The 20,942-nt window shown below is 61.5% G+C and overlaps 2 protein-coding genes across 9 annotated transcripts; both read left to right on the top strand.

Moving 5' to 3' along the window:
* The first annotated feature begins 661 nt into the window (after nt 1-661).
* Nucleotides 662-4,380, top strand: Zbtb12 (zinc finger and BTB domain containing 12). 2 transcript variants are annotated; one of them, XM_060369068.1, is made up of 2 exons: nt 662-1,236; nt 2,281-4,380. In XM_060369068.1, the coding sequence occupies exon 2, from the start codon at nt 2,301-2,303 to the stop codon at nt 3,672-3,674; it is 1,374 nt and encodes a 457-aa protein (XP_060225051.1). In that variant the 5' UTR covers nt 662-1,236; nt 2,281-2,300; the 3' UTR covers nt 3,675-4,380. The 2 variants fall into 2 exon arrangements, with proteins under 2 accessions (XP_060225051.1, XP_021511578.1); XM_021655903.2 differs by lacking the exon at nt 662-1,236 and adding an exon at nt 1,330-1,826.
* A 1,004-nt stretch (nt 4,381-5,384) lies between these two features.
* Nucleotides 5,385-20,684, top strand: Ehmt2 (euchromatic histone lysine methyltransferase 2). 7 transcript variants are annotated; one of them, XM_021655848.2, is made up of 28 exons: nt 5,385-5,472; nt 6,119-6,185; nt 6,299-6,505; nt 6,600-6,856; nt 9,280-9,364; nt 9,456-9,493; nt 9,574-9,723; nt 11,652-11,789; nt 11,874-11,988; nt 12,163-12,264; nt 12,457-12,605; nt 12,696-12,839; nt 12,919-13,154; nt 13,230-13,412; nt 13,524-13,606; nt 13,792-13,898; nt 13,982-14,104; nt 14,202-14,303; nt 14,570-14,674; nt 14,763-14,917; nt 14,991-15,158; nt 17,471-17,615; nt 17,749-17,826; nt 18,105-18,220; nt 18,315-18,401; nt 19,165-19,243; nt 19,368-19,543; nt 20,299-20,684. In XM_021655848.2, the coding sequence occupies exons 1-28, from the start codon at nt 5,431-5,433 to the stop codon at nt 20,477-20,479; spliced, it is 3,618 nt and encodes a 1,205-aa protein (XP_021511523.1). In that variant the 5' UTR covers nt 5,385-5,430; the 3' UTR covers nt 20,480-20,684. The 7 variants fall into 7 exon arrangements, with proteins under 7 accessions (XP_021511523.1, XP_021511522.1, XP_060225049.1 ...); XM_021655847.2 differs by having other exon boundaries at nt 13,494-13,606; XM_060369066.1 differs by lacking the exon at nt 12,163-12,264.
* Nucleotides 20,685-20,942: the final 258 nt, after the last annotated feature.

Genomic DNA, 20,942 nt, shown 5'->3' with positions numbered 1-20,942 from the left:
AGTGAAAAGGCGTTACCCCAGAACCACTCTGGGCTCAGATACGCCAGGCTCTCTAGAACCTTCCGTCAGCCTGGTGAACATTCCAGCCCTTTAGTTCAAAGAGAAAGGACTCAGTGATTCAAAGAACTAGGTAGTTTGCCCACGGGCTCGCCCGGGAGCAGTAGACAGAGAACATGGCTTTAAACAAGGTGTTCCAGACGCAAAAGCCCACGCTCTCCCACGTGGGCTCCCCACGCCTGACTACAGACCGAGCTGGATGAGGGCGCAGCAGTCAGAGACTGTTAAAAGGAAATGAAAGACCACAGCTCCCGCACTTGACCGCTGCCTGCGCCTTCTCCGGAAGCAGCATCCCTTGAGTGTGGGCATTCGGTTCCAGTCAGGAACGAACTCGGTCTGGTCCCGCTGAAAGCCAACGACTTCAACAGCCTGACTTTATTTGCAAAACATTGTCCATAGTGCCATCCCTGTATTCACGAAGTTACAGCCTTTTGGGGGGAGGTTGGGGCCCAGATAGTGAACAAACATTAGCTAGGAAGCAGTTTTGCATTCTCGGGACTGAAAAGCCGCCCGGGGGTGTAAGAAACGCAGTCTGCAGGCCACAGCAGCATCCTCCCTAGGACCTAGATAGTTTGGAAAGCCAGTGTGGGTACTCGGGGTGCACCAAAGCGCAGGGGGAGGGGCTAGCCTTCAAGACAAGTGCTCGCTTTGAAGTTGTGGCAAACACAGCTGAGTTTGGGAGGGACACGGAAAGCCAGGCGCAGAATAGAGGGGCATCTAGGCCGGGTAGCACCTCTCTGGAGGAGAGGCTGTGGAGCAGACGGGGTGGGCGCAGGGAAGGATACGCTCTTGACCAGCGTAAAGAACCGCATCTGCAGGATTAGTCCCAGGGTTAAATACACCGCGGAGGTGAACCGCTCCTCTCTTCCACCGTATGAGAGGAGATCCCGGCTTCGCCAGGAAGCTGGAAGGGATGAGAGCGAGTCTGAGTAACTGTGTTCTGACGCAGGGCGAGCTGGGAGCGCCGGTTCGTCCGGCGGAAAGTGGGCAACATCTTTTAGATCGGGAGGACTACGGCGGGCAGGCGGGCGTCAGCAGACCTGGGCAAGTCTGCAAGCGTGGCCTGAGGGGCCGTGCACGTATCCAGCGGAGGATGCGGCCGTGGCCACCCGCAGGAGGCCCCGGGAGGCCGCCCGGCTCCGCACCACTGGGCGGGAGCGACGGCCAGCCCGAGAGCAGGTGGCCGCGCGGACTGCGCAGCTCCCGGGGAGCGCGCGCGCTGGGGGGCGCGGGGCGGGCGGGGCCGGCGGGGCCGCGCCGGGGCGCGGAGGGGGGCGCCGGGCGCCGGGGGCGGGCCGGAGCGCGCGGGCCCTGGCACGCACGCGCAGACGGGCGGCGGGCCCCAGGGGCGGAGAGGAGGGGGAGCGCGACGGAGGGGGGTGTGGAGCGTATTTCCGCTCTGGCGGACAAATAATCCCGGCCGAAGGGGACGCACGAGTGTCCGGCCCTTTAACCGCGTGGGGGTGCCGGGGGGAGGCAGGGGGTCGGGGAGGGGGAGCCCTGCTCCTTTAACTGCCTCCCCTCTTCCTCCGCCCCGAGTCCTGGCGGACGGCGCGCTGCGCGCGGGGCCTCGGAACACTAGGCGCGGGCCGCCCCCGCCCCTCCCCCTCCCGCCCACGCGGAGCCGGCTCCCCCCCGCGCGCGCGCGCGCCCCCTGCACCTCCGCGCCTGCGCGCTGCCCAGGCCCTGCCCGAGTGTGGGGGGCGCCGCCGGCCCCGGGGGGGTGGGGGACCAGGGGGGAAAAAATTCAGCACGCGGAACCGGGCCAGGTGAGAGGCGCGTGCACCCGGGATCGCGAGTCTGTGGGGTGGGCGTGCCGCGGAGCTGCGCGCGGGGGAGGGGGCGTGCGCGACCTGCCCCGGCGGCGGGAGGGCGTGGAAAATAAAGGGGGCTCGCGGCGGCGCGGCCCAGGCCAGAGGCGAGGCCGGGGAGGGAAGCCGGCCCCGGGGGCCACCCCGGAGCCGCAGTCCCCGGGCTTTCTGCCCCCACCCGCCTCCCCCTTTCTCCATTCTCCCACGGGCGCGCGGGACCGGGGGGTGTGGACGCCGCTGCCCCGCCCCCGGGAACCACGCCTCCCTGCTCGCAGGGACCGCGCCTCCCTGGAACTGGGGAAACTGAGGGAGGGAGGCGCGAGCGGACTGGGGAGGTGGGGATGGGGGGCCTGGAGCCTCGGCCGACGCCAGCCAGAGACCTTTGTCTCTGACCGCTCTCCTTCCCACCCAGGGCAGTCCCCTCCCGCCACAATGGCCTCTGGGGTGGAAGTCCTGCGCTTCCAGCTGCCTGGCCACGAGGCCGCCACGCTGCGGAACATGAACCAACTCCGCGCCGAGGAGCGGTTCTGCGACGTGACCATCGTGGCCGACAGCCTCAAATTCCGCGGCCACAAGGTCATCCTGGCCGCCTGCTCGCCGTTCCTCCGGGACCAGTTCCTGCTGAACCCCAGCTCCGAGCTGCAGGTCTCGCTGATGCACAGCGCGCGCATCGTGGCGGACCTGCTCCTCTCCTGCTACACGGGCGCCCTGGAGTTCGCCGTCAGGGACATCGTCAACTACCTGACGGCCGCCTCCTACCTGCAGATGGAGCACGTGGTGGAGAAGTGCCGGAACGCCCTCAGCCAGTTCATCGAGCCCAAGATCGGCCTCAAGGAGGATGGGGTCAGCGACGCCAGCCTCGTGAGCAGTGCCGCCAAGTCCCTCCTCCCTCCAGCCAGGACCCCGAAGCCTGCACCGAAACCCCCGCCGCCACCGCCTCTACCCCCTCCGCTCCTGCGGCCCGTGAAGCTGGAGTTTCCGCTGGACGAGGACCTGGAGCTGAAGGCTGAGGACGAGGATGAGGATGAGGACGAGGACGTCTCTGACATCTGCATCGTCAAGGTCGAGTCGGCCCTGGAAGTGGCCCACCGCCTCAAGCCCCCCGGAGGCCTAGCGGGGGGCCTGGGTATTGGGGCGTCTGTGGGCAGCCACCTGGGCGAGCTGGCCCAGAGTAGCGTGGCCCCCAACGCCGTGGCCCCGCCGCAGGGGGTGGTGAAGGCCTGCTACAGCCTGTCCGAGGACGCAGAGGGCGAAGGCCTGCTCCTGATCCCGGGAGGCCGGGCCAGTGTGGGGGCCACCTCGGGCCTGGTGGAAGCAGCAGCGGTGGCCATGGCTGCCCGGGGGGCGGGGGGCAGCCTGGGGGCGGGGGGCAGCCGGGGCCCCCTGCCCGGGGGCTTCTCGGGCGGGAACCCCCTGAAGAACATCAAGTGCACCAAGTGCCCGGAGGTGTTCCAGGGCGTGGAGAAGCTGGTGTTCCACATGCGCGCCCAGCACTTCATCTTCATGTGCCCGCGCTGCGGCAAGCAGTTCAACCACAGCAGCAACCTCAACCGTCACATGAACGTCCACCGCGGCGTCAAGTCGCACTCGTGCGGCATCTGCGGCAAGTGCTTCACCCAGAAGTCCACGCTGCACGACCACCTCAACCTGCACTCGGGAGCGCGGCCCTACCGGTGCTCCTACTGCGACGTGCGCTTCGCCCACAAGCCGGCCATCCGGCGGCACCTCAAGGAGCAGCACGGCAAAACCACGGCCGAGAACGTGCTGGAGGCCGGCGTGGCGGAGATCAACGTCCTCATTCGCTGAGGGGCGGGAGGCCGGGCCTTCCCGGACCCCGGGGACTGGGGGGCCTACGGGGTTCTGGGTCAGGCCTACGTTTTGAGGGAGGAAGATTGGAGAGAAGACCTTGCCTCAAAGAGCAAAAGGAGAAGATGGAGCCGGAGACAGGGTTGACAAGGCCGAGGGAGCGCGGGGTCCCAAGGAGAGATTTCTTTTTTTCGGAGGCGCACGAACGATGTGGGGGGAGAGAAAAAAAGCAAAGGCTTGAAGTTCGGAGAACGGCTCTTTCCTGGCTAAGGCCGCCTCCGGGGAAAGGTCCTAGTGTTTCTTGAGGTGGGGTGGGGTGGGGGTTGTGGGGTGATTGGCAGGACGGTTGGCTTGCTCCTGCTTAGAGTAGCTCACAGGGAAAAGAAGGGGAGGCGTTCCTGCATGCTGGGGAGGGGGCCCGTAGGCGCTCGGCTCACCGAAAATGACAAAATACATGTGCCAGGTAAGAGGACGGGGTGGGCAGCCTCGGTAGGTAATGAGACTCGGGGTACAGTAGCAAGAGCAGCGGATAGTGGAGGGTGGGGGCAGGGCACGTAGGAAAGGACGCGAGGAGGGCCGGTGGGAGGGAGAGGAGTAGGGACATACAGTATTTTTTAAGAAAACGTATTTTTTAGGATTTTTTTCTGGAGTTCGGGGTTTTAGTTTTTCTCTGTTTTCCACAAAATAAAAAAAAACCAAACCAAACCTTTTTTTTCCTTTCTATTCTGGCAACTGCGTGTGTCTGACCACCCACCACAGACAGTGTTTCCCAGAGCTACTACTGCGCCCGTGTCTAAGGAGCGTGCCTGTGGGCCCCTCAGGAACACGCCTCCTCCGCTCGGCGGCCGCGACACCTAGGCAGACACCCTATCTCGCAGGCGGCTGGCAGCCTGGTCAGGGCCTAAGCTTTGCGGGGCTTGGTGGCAGTGCGAGGCACAGCTACAGGTTGCCCGCGTGCCCGCCGAGAGGGCCGGGCTGGCGTCTCTCTGAGTGTTCTGTGGCGAGCGGTTCGCGCTTCGAGAGAAGCTGAGGAGTCGGCTCAGCCCACCTTCGCATGCCCACAAGACTACAATTCCCAGAAAGCCCCGAGCCGTTCTCGTCCGCAGAGAACTACAGTTCCCATAAGACCCTGACTTGGCCTCGAGCCCGGTCGCATAACTACCTGCCTGTCCAGTATTGTGTGTGTGTGCGAGAGCGCACAGGTATCTTCCCATGTTGCCCGGGCCCGAGGGGGTGTGTGCCCCTCGCACTCGCGCTGTCAGCCGGCCCGTGACCCCCGCTGACGGGCGCGAGGGCAGAAACACTAGTTACCGTCAACAGCCCCCGCCGAGGCCGCCGCTCCCGGTCGGCAGCGCCCAGCAGCCGAAGAAGCCGGGCCGCAGGCTTTCGGAAGGACGCGGAGGCTCACGTAAAGGCGCCTTCCGAAAGTCTCCGGGCCCCGGCGGGACGAGGCCAGCACTCGGGAGCCGGGAAGACGGGCAGCGGCGGGCGGAGGCTGCACGTGCTGCCCAGGCCGGGCGGGACAGGGAGGCCGCAGCGCGGGCGAGCCTCGCCCTCGGCTCCGCGCCGCGCCCGGCCGCGCCCCCGGGCCCGCTCCCCGACAGCCCCCGGGCCCGCACCTCCGGGGCCACTCCGGGGGGCGAAAAAATGGCCAAAAGGCCCGCAGCGGCTCCTTTAAGGCGTCTCGTCGCCCTCCCTCCCTGTCCACGTGACCCGGGGCGGCCGCGCGCCGGCTCGGCCCCCCGCGCAAGCGGCGATGGCGGCGGCGGCGGGAGCTGCTGCGGCGGCGGCCGCCGAGGTGCGGAAGGGGAGGGGGAGAGGCGGGTGCATGCCCGCGCGCGCGCCCGGGGGGAGCGCGCACTCGCGCAATGCTCCGGGGGTGCAACGGGGCCGGGGGCCCCGAGCCGAACTCGCAGCAAACCAGGGGGCCGGCGCCGGGGGCGGATGAGGGGAGCAGGGGGTGGGAGGTGGGGGGAGTGGGCGCCGAGCCGCGCGTGCCGCCGCCCGCCGCCCCTGCGTGGGCGGTGGGCACGGCGACCCCGGGAGCACGCGCCAGGGGCTCGCGGGGCCGTCCGCCGGGCTGGGGCGCGGCGGGCGTTGCAGGGGTTGGTGGCCGGGGTCCCCGCGGCCTGGGGGACAAAGGGGGAGCGGCGCGTGCGGCCGGGAGGAGGGGGCGGGGCCGGGGCGCGGAGGCCCCGCCCCCTCCCCCTCCTCTGCTCCCGGCCCCAGAGATGCGGGGTCTGCCGAGAGGGAGGGGGCTGATGCGGGCCCGGGGGCGGGGGCGTGCGGCCCCCACGGGCAGCCGCGGCCGCGGTCGCGGGGGCGCCCACCGAGGACGGGGTAGGCCCCGAAGCCTGCTCTCGCTGCCCAGGGCCCAGGCGTCCTGGGCCCCTCCGATGCCTGCAGGGCTCACGGGCCCCGCGGTCCCTTGTCTCCCCTCCCAGGGGGAGTCCCCCGCCGAGATGGGGGCGCTGCTGCTGGAGAAGGAGCCCCGGGGAGCCCCCGAGAGAGGTGAGTGCCGCCCGGGCAGGCCCAGCCGGACCGCCACGCGCCCCACCCCCAACACGGGATCCCGGGAGCCCTGGGCCCTGAACTTTTTCTTTTCCCCTTCCCCCCCCCGACAGTTCATGGCTCTTTGGGGGACACCTCTCATAGTGAGGAGACCCTCCCCAAGAGCAACCCCGACTCCCTGGAGCCTGCCGGCCCCTCCTCTCCGGCCTCTGTCACTGTCACCGTCGGCGAAGAGGGGGCTGACACCCCCGTGGGGACCACGCCGCTCATTGGGGACGAGCCCGAGAACCTGGAGGGAGACGGGGGGCGAATCCTGCTGGGTGAGAGGCCGCGGGGTGAGGGAGGGGGCCTCGCAGGAGGGCCTTCCGCCCGCCCGCTCGCCCTGCAGCGCCTGCCTGCCTGCCTCTCTTCTAGGCCATGCTACAAAGTCGATCCCCTCTTCCCCCAGCAAGGGGGGTGCCTGCCCCAGCCGGGCCAAAATGTCAATGACGGGGGCAGGAAAGTCGCCCCCCTCCGTCCAGAGTTTGGCCATGAGGCTGCTGAGCATGCCCGGGGCCCAGGGAGCTGCAGCTGCCGGGCCTGAGCCCCCTCCGGCACCGACTACCGGCCAGGAGGGGCCGCCCAAAGTACACCGAGCCCGGAAAACCATGTCCAAGCCCGCCGCGGGGCAGGTGAGGCTGTGCGAGTTGGGTGGAGAGAACCGGGGATCTCTGGGTGGGCTCGTGCTTGTTTTGTTTTTGTTGTTGGTTGGGTTTTTTTTTTTTTTTTCCTTCCTTCTTCCGCCTTGGGCCCCTTGTATTCAGTTTTTTTTTTTTTTTTTCGAATTTACCAATAGGCTACCAAGTGTCAGCTGTTGGGCCGGCCTTCTTCTGTGACCGGAGTAATTGCCGGCTTCCTGCAGTTTCTGTTCTTGGGGGAGGGGTGGTCAGCAGCGCAGACTGACAGATGCAGAGTTAATTATGTAGTTATTGTCCTAATTACTCTTACCGAAATGACCGTGCAGGATCAGCGTCTGAGCAAGGCCTTAGGGACGTTTTTTTTTGTTGTTGTTTTTCTTTCCTTCGCTACTTTGAGACCATTCCCGTGCCTGCTAAAGTTTTTACTGGGAACGGTCCCCAGGGGAGACCACATAAATTACAGGAATCCAAATTGTGACAAGGTTTTAAGAGCTCTCCCCCCTTCCCCCCCTTATTCTGGGCGTGGTCTGGGTTTGGTTCTGTTGGTGTCTGTCTTGGGGCTGGGTTATTGCGTTCTGGTGGGGGTTGTGTGTGTGTTGTGTGTAACTGTAACAGGGTCTCGTGTATAAACCCTGGTTGGCCTTTAACACAGAGATGCGCCTTGCTCTTCCACCTCCCAGGGTTGTAAGCTGGCTGAGCCACACGTCTGACTTCTGTTTTAGCCCTGGCTGGCTGAGCCGTCCCACCCAGCTTCTTGATTTAACTTTTCCTTCATTTAATTTCTCAGTTCCTTTTTCCTGCTGTATTTACATGCCCGGGGGTCTACCTTCGTGTGTGTGTGTGTGTGTCTGTGCACCGCCTTGTGTGCCTCGTGCCCTCCCAGGCTGGAAGAGGGCAGTGGGTCCCCAGGGGCTTGAGTGTGAAGGCATTGTGAGCCACGTGTGTGTGCTGGGAACTGAACCTGGGTCTTCCTCAAGAGCAGCAGTGCTCTGAGCCCCCCTTCAGCCCCTCTGTCTTCTGTTCCTGGAAGAGTGACCCACCGCATCAGGATGTGATCACTTTTCTCAGGTCCAGAAGTTCATGTGTGCTCATACCCTCATAAAATGAGAGCAGTAAAGAGGGACAGGCCCGGTGGATCTCATTTGCATATGACTTACACATGGCTTCCCCGTAAGCTCAGACACCCTCCAGATTAGTTAATGTTATCTCTGTACCGGTAGTTTGCAAGGCAGTTTGGTCCATACGCAATTCTGAAGTTTTTTACTTAAGGCGGAGCAGCGGTGGTACACGCCCTTAATCCCAGCACTTGGGACGCAGAGGCGGGATCTCTCAGTTTGAGGCCAGCCTGGTCTCCAGAGCATTGTGGGACAGCCAGGGCTACACAGAGAGACCTTGTCTCTGAAAAAGAAAAAAGAGTAAGTGTGTATGTATGTAGGGCGTCTCTGCAGAAGAGGTCTTCTTTGAGCCTCGTCCACCTTTTCATGGGGTCCAGGAAACTTAAGTTTCAGAGTTTGCACAGCACCCCTGCCCACTGAGGTGCTGGCCCTGTTTTCTCCTTAATCATTTTTTTTGGTTTCGAGACAGTTTTTAAATGTTCTTGCTCTGTGACTGGAGAGATGGCTAGTGGCCGAGAATACTTAAACTGCTCTTGCAGAGGACTCGGTTCACATCCCAGCGTCCCCAGGCAGCTCACAGCCTGCTGTGACTCCGCCTTCTGGCCCACGTACACTCACGAAGATGCGTAAATAAGCAATATGTAAATATTGGCTCCACATCCAAGAAAAGACCTGTGGGTTTCTGTTCATGTTTTCTTTCTGTATTGATCTACTGATGGGTTCTTTTATTTATTTGTTTATTTATTTTTAATTAATTTTAACCCCAGCATTTGGGAGGCAGAAGCAGGAAGATCTCTGTGAGGTTTGAGGCAGCCTGATCCACACCAGGAGGTCCGGGCCTGCCAGGGCCAGCCTGTGCCATGTAACACCCTGTCTCAAAAAAAACCAAAAAAACCAGCAATAAAAACTAGGAAACTGTGGGAGTCATTTCTCTCCTGTTACCATGGGGATGTCAAGGATTGAATTCAGTTCACCAGGCTTGGCTGCAGACCATTGCTAAGCAATCTTGGTGGCTTCAGATTGCATTCCTGTGGTATGGCCAGCCATCCCATGCCTAGCTGGGCATCAGGCTGATGGAGCAGAAATGGTCATCCCATTTTGGTAATTCCTCAAGCCTCCGCATTGCATGTGTCCAGATTTCCGTCGTTTGTGTCTGAGACAGGGCCTCCTCGATTTGTAGCCCAGGCTAGCCCGGGACTCTCAGAGTGCTGGGGTGAAAGGTGTGTGCCATCACACCTGGCCCCCAGGTTTCCTGTCTAAGGGCGAGTGGTAGTCTGACCGAGTTGTTCCTCTGTGCTGCAGCCACCAATCCCCGAGAAGCGGCCCCCAGAAGTGCAGCATTTCCGAATGAGTGACGACATGCAGTCTCTGGGGAAGGTGACGGCAGGTCAGTCTCCCCAGTCCTCTGCACGCACACTCCCGGTGGCTGGCGTGTCCCGACCCAGGGGCTGCAATTCCTCACCTTCCTGTCATTCCAGATGTGGCCAAAAGGAGGAAGCTGACCTCTGGAGGCCTGGTGAGCTTCGAGGAAGAGCCGGGGCCGGGACCAGGGGGTTTGGAGGGCCAGCGGCCTCAGACTCCGTGATGTGTTTCTAGTCGGACGACTTGGGCTCTGCCCGAGGCTCGGGGGATGTGATCCTGGAGAAGGGGGAGCCCAGGCCCCTGGAGGAGTGGGAGACAGTGGTGGGTGACAACCTGAGCCTATACTATGACTCCGTGGACGAGCACGTGGACTCTGACAGCAAGGTACGTGGGGGTGGCCTGCACTCCAGCCCCTCCGCCCGACCCTACTGTTTCCCTTGAATGTGGGGTCATTCACTGCACAGGGCTGAGCTCCCGGCTTTCCTCCGTGAAGTCTGCGGGGCAAACTCAGATCCTTACACGCACCCACTGAACTGTCTCCCCATTCCTCCTGTTGGCTTTAGGTTTAGTTTATTTAACATTTTCCTTCTGACACAGAAGGGAAAGGTAGGTCCCGGCTCCAGTGAGAATTTTGGTTTGTTTGTTTGTTTGTTTTATTAATTGCAGTTTATTCACTCTGTAACCCCCCTGTAGCTCCTCCCTCCCCTTCTCCACCCGTGCCCCTCCCCCAGTCCGCTGATGGGGCGGTCCTCCTCCCCTTCCTTCTAATCCTAGTCTATCAGGTCTCATCAGGACTGGCTGCATTGTCTTCCTCTGTGGCCTGGTAAGGCTGCTCCCCTCAGGGGGAGATGATGAAAGAACAGGCCAGTTAGTTCATGGTTTGTTGGTTTTTTTGAGATAAGGTCCCCCACATAGCCTTAGCTGCCTTGGAATTTTCTTATTTTTGTTTTTTTGTTTGTTCGCTTGTTTGGTTTTTTGAAACAGAGTTTCTCTCTGTAGCCCTGTCTGTCCTGGAACTCACAGAGGCTTCTGCCTCCGGAGTGCTGGAATTAAAGGCTAAAGGCGTCCTTTTGGGGGTGAGGGGTGAGGTTTGAGAGTTTCAATTTGTTTCCTAGGCTGACCTTGAACTTCTCTTTCTCCTGCCTCTGTCCCCACCCCACCCTCAGAACAGTAGCACTCAGGAAAATGATTTCTCACCAGTTACTTACTAAAAGCAAGTCAAGGTCTGGAGAGATGGCTCAGAGGTTAAGTGCACTGGCTGCTCTTCCAGAGGTCCTGAGTTCAATTCCCAGCAACCACGTGGTGGCACAACCATGTATAGTGAGATCTGGTGTCCTCTTCTGGCCTGCAGGCAGAACACTGTCTACATAATAAATAAATAAATATTTTTAGAAAAATACAGAAAAGACAAGTCAGTTTTGCAGGATTGCTCGCGCTGGGGCATTGGCTCAGCAGGCCCGGCATCCCCTCCACCTTGCTTGCTTGTGACCTGAGTAAGCTGTTCGTAGTTCAGAAGTGAGCTTCCCTTCAGGTATCTTGTGCTGTTTGTGTCAGGACGCAAGCTCATGGACCCCAGGCTGGCCTTGCTGTGTAGCCAGGGATGACGCTGGCCTTCCCAGTTGCTGTCGCGCATATGAGTTTCCATGCGTGTCTGTTGCACCATGTGCACGCGGGCTTCCCTTAGAAGTCAGGAGAGAGCGTGGATGTTCTGGGACCAGACTTGCAGGCAGTTACGAGCCACCGCAGGTGCTTGGAATTGAACCCAGGTCCTTTGCAAGAACAACCATGTTCTTAACTGCCAAGCCAGCTCCTGAGCTCCTGATCCTCCTGCCTTCGTCTCCCACGTGCTTGGACTGCAAGCGCCTCCTTCCCATTTCCTGTCCTCAGACGCTATGTAGGATGTTTGCTCTTTTTTTTTTTCCTGTGAACTGTTGAGGCAGTTGAGAGAGGCAGAGGTGTTGGGTCTCTGTGAGGTCGAGGCCAGGACTGCCTGGTGAGACCCTGTCTCCAGGCAAACGAAAAGAAAACCTTGACACTGTGTCGTGGCTTCCGGTTCCGGCAGCCTGACCCTTCGTTACAGAGCTCCTCATTGGCTTCAGTGGTTTTGCTGTCTTGGGTAGTCTGTGTGTCGCGGAAAGCCAGCCCTTTTCACTGCTGCATTGCATTCTTGCCTCTTGTCTTTTTTCCCCTCTGCCCATATTCACCACCTCCAGCGAGCTTTCCCCAGTGGGGCTGGTAATGATACGGGGCCTTAGGGTTCAATGGAGATAGCTGCAGTTGGCTGTTTTCCCAGCCCGATTTTCCTTTTTCAGTCTGAAGTTGAAGCTCTAGCTGAACAGTTGAGTGAAGAGGAGGAGGAGGAAGAGGAGGAGGAAGAAGAGGAAGAGGAGGAAGAAGAGGAGGAGGAGGAAGAGGAGGAGGATGAGGAATCAGGCAATCAGTCAGACAGGGTGAGAGCAGACCCTGGTCTCCCTGGAGGGATGCAGCGCTGCTGGCAGCCGGCGGCAGAGCTCTGGAGCCTTCCTCTCCCGCAGAGCGGCTCTAGTGGGCGGCGCAAGGCCAAGAAGAAATGGCGCAAGGACAGCCCGTGGGTGAAGCCGTCTAGGAAACGGCGGAAACGAGAGCCTCCGAGGGCCAAGGAGCCAAGAGGTGAGAGGGCTCCTCTGCTCTTGGGTCCCCCTCCTGTGGACCCAGAGCGTGGTCCACACTCGGAAGCTTGCGCATGCTCACGGTGTAGGTGGTCCTTGTGTGGGTTCACGGTGCACACGGCCCTGCGCACGTGCTCATGAGCTCCCACTCTCACTCTCTCCGTCTCTGTGTCAGGAGTGAATGGCGTAAGCTCCTCAGGGCCCAGTGAGTACATGGAGGTCCCTCTGGGGTCCCTGGAGCTGCCCAGCGAGGGGACCCTCTCCCCCAACCACGCTGGTAATTGCCAACTTCCGGGGCAGGGAACCACTGAGGGGTGCCCACAGGGGTGGAAGGAATCATGCCAGAGCTGGGGTGTCCATGCCAGGCCTTGGGGTTCTAGAAGGTGAGGGGCGGCCAGCTGGGATGGGAGGACCCTTCCAGGGGCTGAGGGGCAAGGCCTCCAACGTGTCCCATGCCTTCCTGCCTAAGGGGTGTCCAACGACACGTCCTCCCTGGAGACAGAGCGGGGGTGGGAGGAGCTGCCTCTGTGCAGCTGCCGCATGGAGGCACCCAAAATCGACCGCATCAGTGAGCGAGCAGGGCACAGGTGCATGGCCACCGAAAGCGTGGATGGAGAGGTGTGTCTGCGGTTGCGGTGCCGGCTGGGGAGGCGTGGGAGTGCTGGGCTGCACCCCGCCTCACCCTCGCGCCTGCCCTCCTCTCCCCAGCTGTTGGGCTGCAATGCTGCCATCCTCAAGCGAGAGACCATGCGGCCTTCCAGCCGCGTGGCGCTGATGGTGCTCTGTGAGGCCCATCGAGCCCGCATGGTCAAGCACCATTGCTGCCCGGGCTGCGGCTACTTCTGCACGGCGGTGAGTGGCTGTGGGGTCAGTGGGCGGCCCGACCTGAGGAGAGAGCCCGGAGGCTGACTGCCCTCTCGCCCTTTCGCAGGGCACCTTCCTGGAATGCCACCCCGACTTCCGCGTGGCCCACCGCTTCCACAAGGCCTGCGTGTCCCAGCTCAACGGGATGGTCTTCTGTCCCCACTGTGGGGAGGATGCTTCGGAGGCCCAGGAGGTGACCATTCCCCGGGGCGACGGGGGCCCGCCCCCGGCTGGCACTGCAGCTCCTGCCCCGCCAGCCCTGGCCCAGGATGCCCCAGGGCGAGCGGACACCTCCCAGCCCAGGTATCTTCCTCTCCCTGTCCCCCGGCCGCCTGTCTTCCCTCCCCCACCCCCAGATCTCAGACCCTTCTCCCACAGTGCCCGAATGCGAGGGCATGGCGAGCCCCGGCGCCCTCCGAGCGACCCCCTGGCCGACACCATCGACAGCTCAGGGCCTTCGCTGACCCTGCCTAATGGCGGCTGCCTCTCAGCCGTGGGTCTGCCCCCCGGGCCGGGCCGGGAAGCCCTGGAAAAGGCCTTGGTCATCCAGGAGTCGGAGAGGTGAGTCGGTGCTGTTTGGGGGTATCAGCCGGGACTGGGCCAGGGAAGCAGGTGTCACTGTTGGTGCTCAAGTCTGAGCAGCCGGCCTTCGCCCCCTCCCTCCCCCGGCAGGCGCAAGAAGCTGCGCTTCCACCCCCGGCAGCTCTACCTGTCGGTGAAGCAGGGCGAGCTGCAGAAGGTGATCCTCATGCTGCGTGAGTGTCGTGTGACCCTGGGGGTGGCCGAGGTGGGGGCCCAGCACCGGAAGGTCCACAAGTTCCCAGCACGGAGGCTGAGCGCTGCCCCCGGCAGGGTGGGCCCTGCCGCCTCCTGGGGAGCCCGGGAAGCCACATGCTGTCCCGCCCCTGGCGCACTGATCTCCTGTGTCTTCCTCCTGCAGTGGACAACCTAGACCCCAACTTCCAGAGTGACCAGCAGAGCAAGCGCACGCCCCTGCACGCGGCTGCGCAGAAAGGGTCCGTGGAGATCTGCCATGTGCTCCTGCAGGTCCGTCACCGCGGCCCCCCTCCCCTCCCCCCCCCTCCCCAACACCCTCTTCCTGGTGCCAGCCCTCACACCGCTCCTCACAGGCCGGAGCCAACATCAATGCGGTGGATAAGCAGCAGCGCACGCCCCTGATGGAGGCCGTGGTGAACAACCACCTGGAGGTGGCGCGCTACATGGTGCAGCTAGGCGGCTGCGTCTACAGCAAGGTGCAGCAGCGGGTGGGGGCGGGGCGGAGCCATGGCGCCTTGGGAGGGATGGCTGCAGGGGCCCGCTGAAGGCTTCGCTGGCTCGTGTCTCCCTCAGGAGGAGGACGGCTCCACCTGTCTCCATCATGCAGCCAAAATTGGGAACTTGGAAATGGTCAGCCTGCTGCTGAGCACGGGGCAGGTGGATGTCAACGCCCAGGTCAGTACCCGGCTGCTCTTCCCACACATGGCTCCTTCCTCGCCTGTCCCTCCAGTCCCCACTGGCTCCTCCACCTGATCTGACCTTCTCCCACCTTGACCGATCGTCAGTTCTCTTCTGTATCTCGTTGAGGTCCCCTGTGGATGTGGGGGGCCATCTGTGTGACACTCCAGTCTCTGGCTCTGGCTGTCCCCAGAGGAAGTGCTCCTGAGTTCTGTTTTGTGGCCATCAGGGCTGGGCCTCATGCCTCCCTCCCTCCCCCTCAGGACAGCGGGGGCTGGACGCCCATCATCTGGGCAGCCGAGCACAAGCACATTGACGTCATCCGCATGCTGCTGACCCGCGGCGCCGACGTCACCCTCACTGACAACGTGAGAGACACGACCTGTGGCTGTGCAGGGTGGAGGCCTGCCCAGGAGCCGGCCACCTGCAACCCGCTGTCCGCCCTCCCCTCCGCAGGAAGAGAACATCTGCCTGCACTGGGCCTCCTTCACGGGCAGTGCCGCCATCGCCGAGGTCCTCCTGAACGCCCAGTGCGACCTCCACGCCGTCAACTACCACGGGGACACGCCCCTGCACATCGCCGCCCGGGAGAGCTACCACGACTGCGTGCTGTAAGCCCCGCCTCCCCTCCCCGGCCCCTGGGCCCTCACCCCGCTGCCCGGTCTCTGATCCGCCACTCCTCAGGTTGTTCCTGTCTCGGGGAGCCAACCCTGAGCTTCGCAACAAAGAAGGGGACACGGCGTGGGACCTGACCCCAGAGCGCTCTGACGTGTGGTTCGCGCTGCAGCTGAATCGCAAGCTTAGGCTCGGGGTGGGGAACCGCGCTGTCCGCACAGAGAAGATCATCTGTCGGTGAGTGGCCCGTGCCCCCTCCACTGCCCACCCCCCCAGCACACCCCATTCCAGGACCCAGGCACAGGGCGACCCAAGAGTTGCCCCTAGGGGAGATGGAAATACAGGCCTCTGCCAGTGAGACCCTCAGCGGTAAGGGGCAGAGTGCAGTTCTTATCCTCTGAGGTACAAATACAGCGGGACTTGCGCACACGCACGCACTTGAAAAGAAGAGCCTAATGGCCCACACTTTAATCCCAGTCCACAGAGCCAGAGACCCTGGATCTTCATGAACTTGACCTCAGGCTGGTTTGTGTCTGTCTAGTGAGATCCAGGCCCGCCAGGTCCACATTGTGAGGCCACCTTTAAAAAAGAAAGTTGGTATAGGAGCTGGGTGTCACCTGTGCGCCTGTTCTGAAAGCTGAGGCAGGAGACGTACGTTTCACACCTGCCAGAGAGGCTTTACAGCAGACTTAAAACAGAAAAAACAAAACAACCGAGACGCCTGCAAGGTTGCTGCTGAAGGCGCGTGCCTCGCAGACAGTTCAAGGCCAGAGCCCAGCTGAGGCATCGACCCCTCCTGACACACACACACACACACGATAAGACTTAAAACTTTGAAGCCAGGTGTGGTGGTGCACACCTTTAATCCCTGCACTGGGGAGGCGGAGGCAGCCTGATGTCTGAGTTCCAGGACTACACTGTGAGACTCTGTCTCCAAAAGCAGGTGGAAAGGCACCAGGAGTGTTGGCCTTTTGCTGTTGATGCTTGGTTGTTGTTTCCAGACAGGGTTTCTCTGTGTAGCCCTGGCTCTCCTGGAACTCTGCCTGTAGACCAGGCTGGCCTCAAACTCAGATTCCCCTAGCCTCTGACCCTGAGGGCTGGGATTAAAGGCGTGCGCCACAGAGCCTAGAGAGCGCTGTTGACCTTTAATCTCTGAGTTCTAGGATAGCCAGAGCTACATAATAAAGCTCTCAAAACAAAACAGGCAGATAGGCTGAAGCGGTGGCTCAGGGGTTAGGAGCAGTGGCTGCTCTTGCAGGATCCAGGTTCAATTCCCAGCACCACACGATGGCTCACAACTGTCTGTAACCACAGTTCTAAGGACTCCTGCCTTCTGACCTCTGCTCACCAGCCATGCACGTGGCGCACACATGTGCAAGCGAAATACTCAGAGGCAAGGAATGAAAGCACACCTTCCAAAAAAGATGATTCCGACGAGGAGCTGCTTCATCTGTGATACAGCTGTGTCCTGTGCAAGCTGACTGTGCTGGAGCCTGGCCACAGCCTCTGAGGTGCTGAGACAGGAAGGCTGAGGCCAGCCTGGGCTTTGTAGCAAGCCAGAGTCCAGCATGGTGACGGAGTGACAATTCTGGAAAGTTGTTTCTATAAAAAACGCAAGAAGCTTTCCTTTTAAATCCCAGGTGTGGGGATGGGGGCTGCTTGGGACCGTCCGCAGCAGCTGACCTCTCGTACAACGGTGTGGTTTTGCCAGCTGCAGACAGTTTTTGCAATTTTGTGCCGTTTGGAATTCTGGAACGTTTTCAGAGAGTATATAAATGCTACAGCCCTGCTAGGCGAGGTGTTTTTTCATTAGCTTCATTCTTTGCCACTGGCAGATGTAAATTCTCTTGCTGTGAGCCCTTCAGAAGTACACAGAACTAAAGTAAATATGGGGGTGATGGTGGTGGTTGCTTGTTCAGGGGGATGGGTTGTGATTTGTTAGCAGATGAGCTCAAAGGAGAAACAAATTAGATTCAAGGATCTCCATCAGTCTCCATCAGGGTGGGGGGATAAAGGGTAGGAAAAAGAAGAACCCACAAAGTAGCAAGATCAGCTTTAGAGGCCCAGGTGCCCGCAGCCCTGGCACCTGGGAGTCACGGGCAGGGCAATCAGGAGTTGTGCTTCTCAGCTGCTTGCAGTTTGAGGCCGGCCTGCGCTGGCCCAGGAAGGAAAACTCTTTAGTTTGGGGCTGGAAACAGTCTGGCGGGAAAGCATCTATTGGCTTCACATGCGCAGTGCTGTCGGGCTCAGTCCGTAGTCTCCAAGGGAACAAAGAGCCCATGCAGTACAGGGGACATAATTATCCGAGTTAGTGTTCGCCTTGCTGTCTTTTGTTTCTTTGTTCTTTTGTTGTTTTTCTTTAAGAAAGTCTCGCTATGTAGTCCTGGCCTTGAACTCTAAGAGGTCCGCCTGCCTCTTGCTGGGGTTAAGGTGTCACCAGCCAGTACCTCTTCTGACTGGCACCCTTCGACCTTAGGGAGCACGAACACTAGCTGGCACTTGCCCTCAGCAGTGCCTGGCCCCTGCCTGAGCCTGTGCCCCTTCTGCAGGGACGTGGCCCGCGGCTACGAGAATGTGCCCATCCCTTGCGTCAACGGCGTGGATGGGGAGCCGTGCCCCGAGGACTACAAGTACATCTCCGAGAACTGCGAGACGTCCACCATGAACATCGACCGCAACATCACCCACCTGCAGGTGCCCACAGACAGCAGATAGAATGGTTGCGTCCATGCGGTCCGTGGGCCGGAGGCCCAGCGGCAGGGGTCCGTGTGGCAGGGGGTCCGTGTGGCGGTGGGGGGGACCCCGCTCACCGCCTGTGCCCCCACAGCACTGCACCTGTGTGGACGACTGCTCCAGCTCCAACTGCCTGTGCGGTCAGCTCAGCATCCGCTGCTGGTATGACAAGGTGCGTGTCCCTCGCCTGGCCAGGGCTGCCCGGCCACAGCAGAGGAGCAGGGAAGACACAGGGTGTGGCAGGAAGCTCTAGGACCCTGCCAGGAATGCAGTGGGCTCTGCCCAGGGACATGCAGATGGACTCTGAGACCTGCCTACTTCCTGGTCTCTGACCTCAGCCTGCAGGCTCGGCACCCTTCCTCCTGTGCCCTGGGCTGGGATCAGAGCGGGTTCCTGTGGAGTCCTCTTGGCCCCACAGAGAAACCACTGTCCCCTCCCTCCGCACCCCAGGACGGGCGGCTGCTCCAGGAGTTTAACAAGATCGAGCCCCCCCTGATCTTTGAGTGTAACCAGGCATGCTCCTGCTGGAGAAGCTGCAAGAACCGCGTGGTGCAGAGCGGCATCAAGTGAGGCGCCCGCCCCGGCACCCCGCCTCACCTCGGCCTCCCCCCCGGGCCCTCCCCGGCCCCTCGCTCAGCACGACCCCCTCTCTCCCTCTAGGGTGCGACTGCAGCTCTACCGCACGGCCAAGATGGGTTGGGGGGTCCGGGCGCTGCAGACCATCCCCCAGGGCACGTTCATCTGCGAGTAAGTTCCTCTGCCGACCCCACGAAGCAGGGCAGAGCGGGTGTCCACTCTGCATGCGCCCAGCTCCTCGGCACGCTTCATGCCACCCACCTTCCCAGCTGTAGCGTGCAGGACCAGGCGGACCTGGGTCTGAGCTCTGCTCAATGGGTGTCCCTGGCCTCGTTATGTAACGTTCTCAGTCCTAATTCCCTGGCCTGTAGGGAGAACTGCTCCCTCCTGTCCACCTCCCCCTCGGGCCATTAGACCCACCAAAGCCCCTGTGGCCGTTAGAGCAGAGAAGCCTCGTCACCTGCCCCGAGGACATCCCAGTTTCTTTGCTCCGTGTTCTCTCACGGCCCTTGCCGGCACCTGTCCTGCCCAGGGCCTTGGTCTTCATCCTCCCGCCCTCACCCCACACCTGTCCTTAATCTCCTCAAGTTCCCTCTGCTGTGCACAAGGCCATCCTTATGGCTGACCCAGCTGTCATGGCCACCGCCTGTGGGGTAGCGAAGCGCCTGGTGTCCCACACCTCACTGCGTCCAAGCCTGGCGACTTTCCACCCAGCTGGCCACCACGTCTGCTAATCCATGGACCAGCCGGCTCCTGTCTCACTCCCCCTCAGCATTTCCCATCATGCCTTTGCCTCTCAGCCCCACCCCCACCACCCCTGCCTCTCCTCCTCCTGATGCCCTGTGGGGCAGCCGAGAATGCGAGAATGAGGGGCTTGAAGTGGGGCGGAGTCAGGCCCCTGCTCACACTGAGAGCCAGAGTTTTCGTGCGACAGGTATGTGGGAGAGCTGATCTCTGATGCTGAGGCCGACGTGAGGGAGGATGACTCTTACCTCTTCGATCTAGACAACAAGGTAGGCTGGCAGCACCAGGTCCCCTGCTTCCAGAGGCTGCACTCTGGAGCCACTGGGGCATCAGGGAGGGGGGAGCAGCCAGGCAGCTGAGGGGAGGTGGGTGTTAAAAAACTGCCCTCCCCAGGATGGAGAGGTTTACTGCATCGACGCCCGTTACTATGGCAACATCAGCCGCTTCATCAACCACCTGTGTGACCCCAACATCATCCCCGTCCGGGTCTTCATGCTACACCAAGACCTGCGCTTCCCGCGCATCGCCTTCTTCAGTTCCAGGGACATCCGGACTGGGGAGGAGCTGGGGTGAGGCGCCCTGGCCGCCCTGGGGCTGGGGGTTGAGGGCTCCTGGTACTGAGACCAGTGGAAACTGACCAGCCTTCCGTGTGCACAAGTGTCCCCGTTGGGCTTGTCCCCACAGGGCAGGGCAGGTAGCAGGCATTCACAGTGCTCGGGAGGCTGAGCCAGGAGATCGCAGTCTGTTGCAGAGTCGGGCTCTGTCTCAAAAAAGAACAGCCTGTTCCGGCCACGGGCCTCGTGCCAGCACCTGAGAGAGGCTGAGGCAGAAGTAACTACCCAGCCCCACCTGCGCAGTTTAGTAAGACCCTGGTCTCATTTTCTGAGGAGCCGGATGTGGCGGCTCATGGTTTTAATCCCAGCACCCAGGAGGCAGGAGCAGGGGGATCTCTGAGTTCAAGGACAGCCCAGTCTATGTAGAGAGTTCCAGGACAGCCAGGGCTATAGAGGGAGACTCCATCTTAAAAAAAGAGGGGGGCAGAAGATAGGTTCGTTTAGCTCAGTGGTTGAGTACTTCAAAGTGTGCAAGGCCCTGGGCTGCGTCCCACCTCCCACACACACACACAGCCTCAGGAGGTTCTGGTTCACGGGTCTGGAGGCCGGAAGCCTGCGCTTGTGACAGTTCTGGGGTAGCGTGAGCCAACAGCCCCTGCTTGGAGGCGGGAGGTGTGGTTGGGTGGGAGGGGATCTTCCTGGAGAGAGGGCTCCCAGGGCTCCTGAGGTGGCTTCTGAGGCCTGGCTCCTGTGCCTGTATCCTCTGCCAGGTTCGACTATGGCGACCGGTTCTGGGACATCAAGAGCAAGTACTTCACCTGCCAGTGCGGCTCCGAGAAGTGCAAGCACTCGGCGGAGGCCATCGCGCTGGAGCAGAGCCGCCTGGCCCGGCTGGACCCCCACCCCGAGCTGCTGCCGGAGCTCAGCTCCCTGGCCCCCATCAACACCTGAGGACCTAGCCAGGCGGCACCTCGCACATTCCTGTCAGAGACCCCAATGGGCCTCCGGAGGCTGCAGCCTCTCCCAGAGCTGCTTCCTCCCGGGGATGTGGTCTGAGGGCTGGCCACACCCCGCCGAGCCGCAGCTTGCTGATTAAAGTTGGGGCTCTGCCAACTGATTTTCTGTGTTCTCAATAAACGTTGGGTTTGGTAATAAAGTGTCCGGTGATTGTTTCAGGAGGAGGGCTGAGGGGACAGGGGTGGGGTGGAAAGCAGGTTGTGGGCTGCCACCTGGCGGGAGAGGACTGCTCTGAGGGACCATTGGCCACAGGGATTTAGGTAAAGGCAAGCCGCAGCCCTGAGGTTTGGGTGTGCCACAGCCGCGGTACCTGGAAAAATTACAGTGTTTTCTTATCGAAGTACTCCAGTTTCTTCTGCTGCGCGCCGCTGCCTACGCCGCCCGCCGAAGCGGGGTG

Source organism: Meriones unguiculatus, chromosome 16, assembly GCF_030254825.1.
Source record: "Meriones unguiculatus strain TT.TT164.6M chromosome 16, Bangor_MerUng_6.1, whole genome shotgun sequence".
NCBI lineage: Eukaryota > Metazoa > Chordata > Mammalia > Rodentia > Muridae > Meriones > Meriones unguiculatus.
The sequence above is the reverse complement of the archived record's forward strand: the minus strand, read 5'-3'. Positions and strand labels throughout refer to the sequence as shown.

What these genes read in the sequence shown, in the direction of transcription:
- Ehmt2 (XM_021655845.2), top strand. Translation starts at nt 5,543, where the DNA reads ATGCTCCGGGGGTGCAACGGGGCCGGGGGCCCCGAGCCGAACTCGCAG. An exon ending in ACAGAGAAGATCATCTGTCG is followed by an intron (nt 15,159 to 17,470) that starts GTGAGTGGCCCG and finishes CCCCTTCTGCAG; the next exon opens with GGACGTGGCCCGCGGCTACG. An exon ending in CGGACTGGGGAGGAGCTGGG is followed by an intron (nt 19,544 to 20,298) that starts GTGAGGCGCCCT and finishes ATCCTCTGCCAG; the next exon opens with GTTCGACTATGGCGACCGGT.
- Zbtb12 (XM_060369068.1), top strand. Translation starts at nt 2,301, where the DNA reads ATGGCCTCTGGGGTGGAAGTCCTGCGCTTCCAGCTGCCTGGCCACGAG.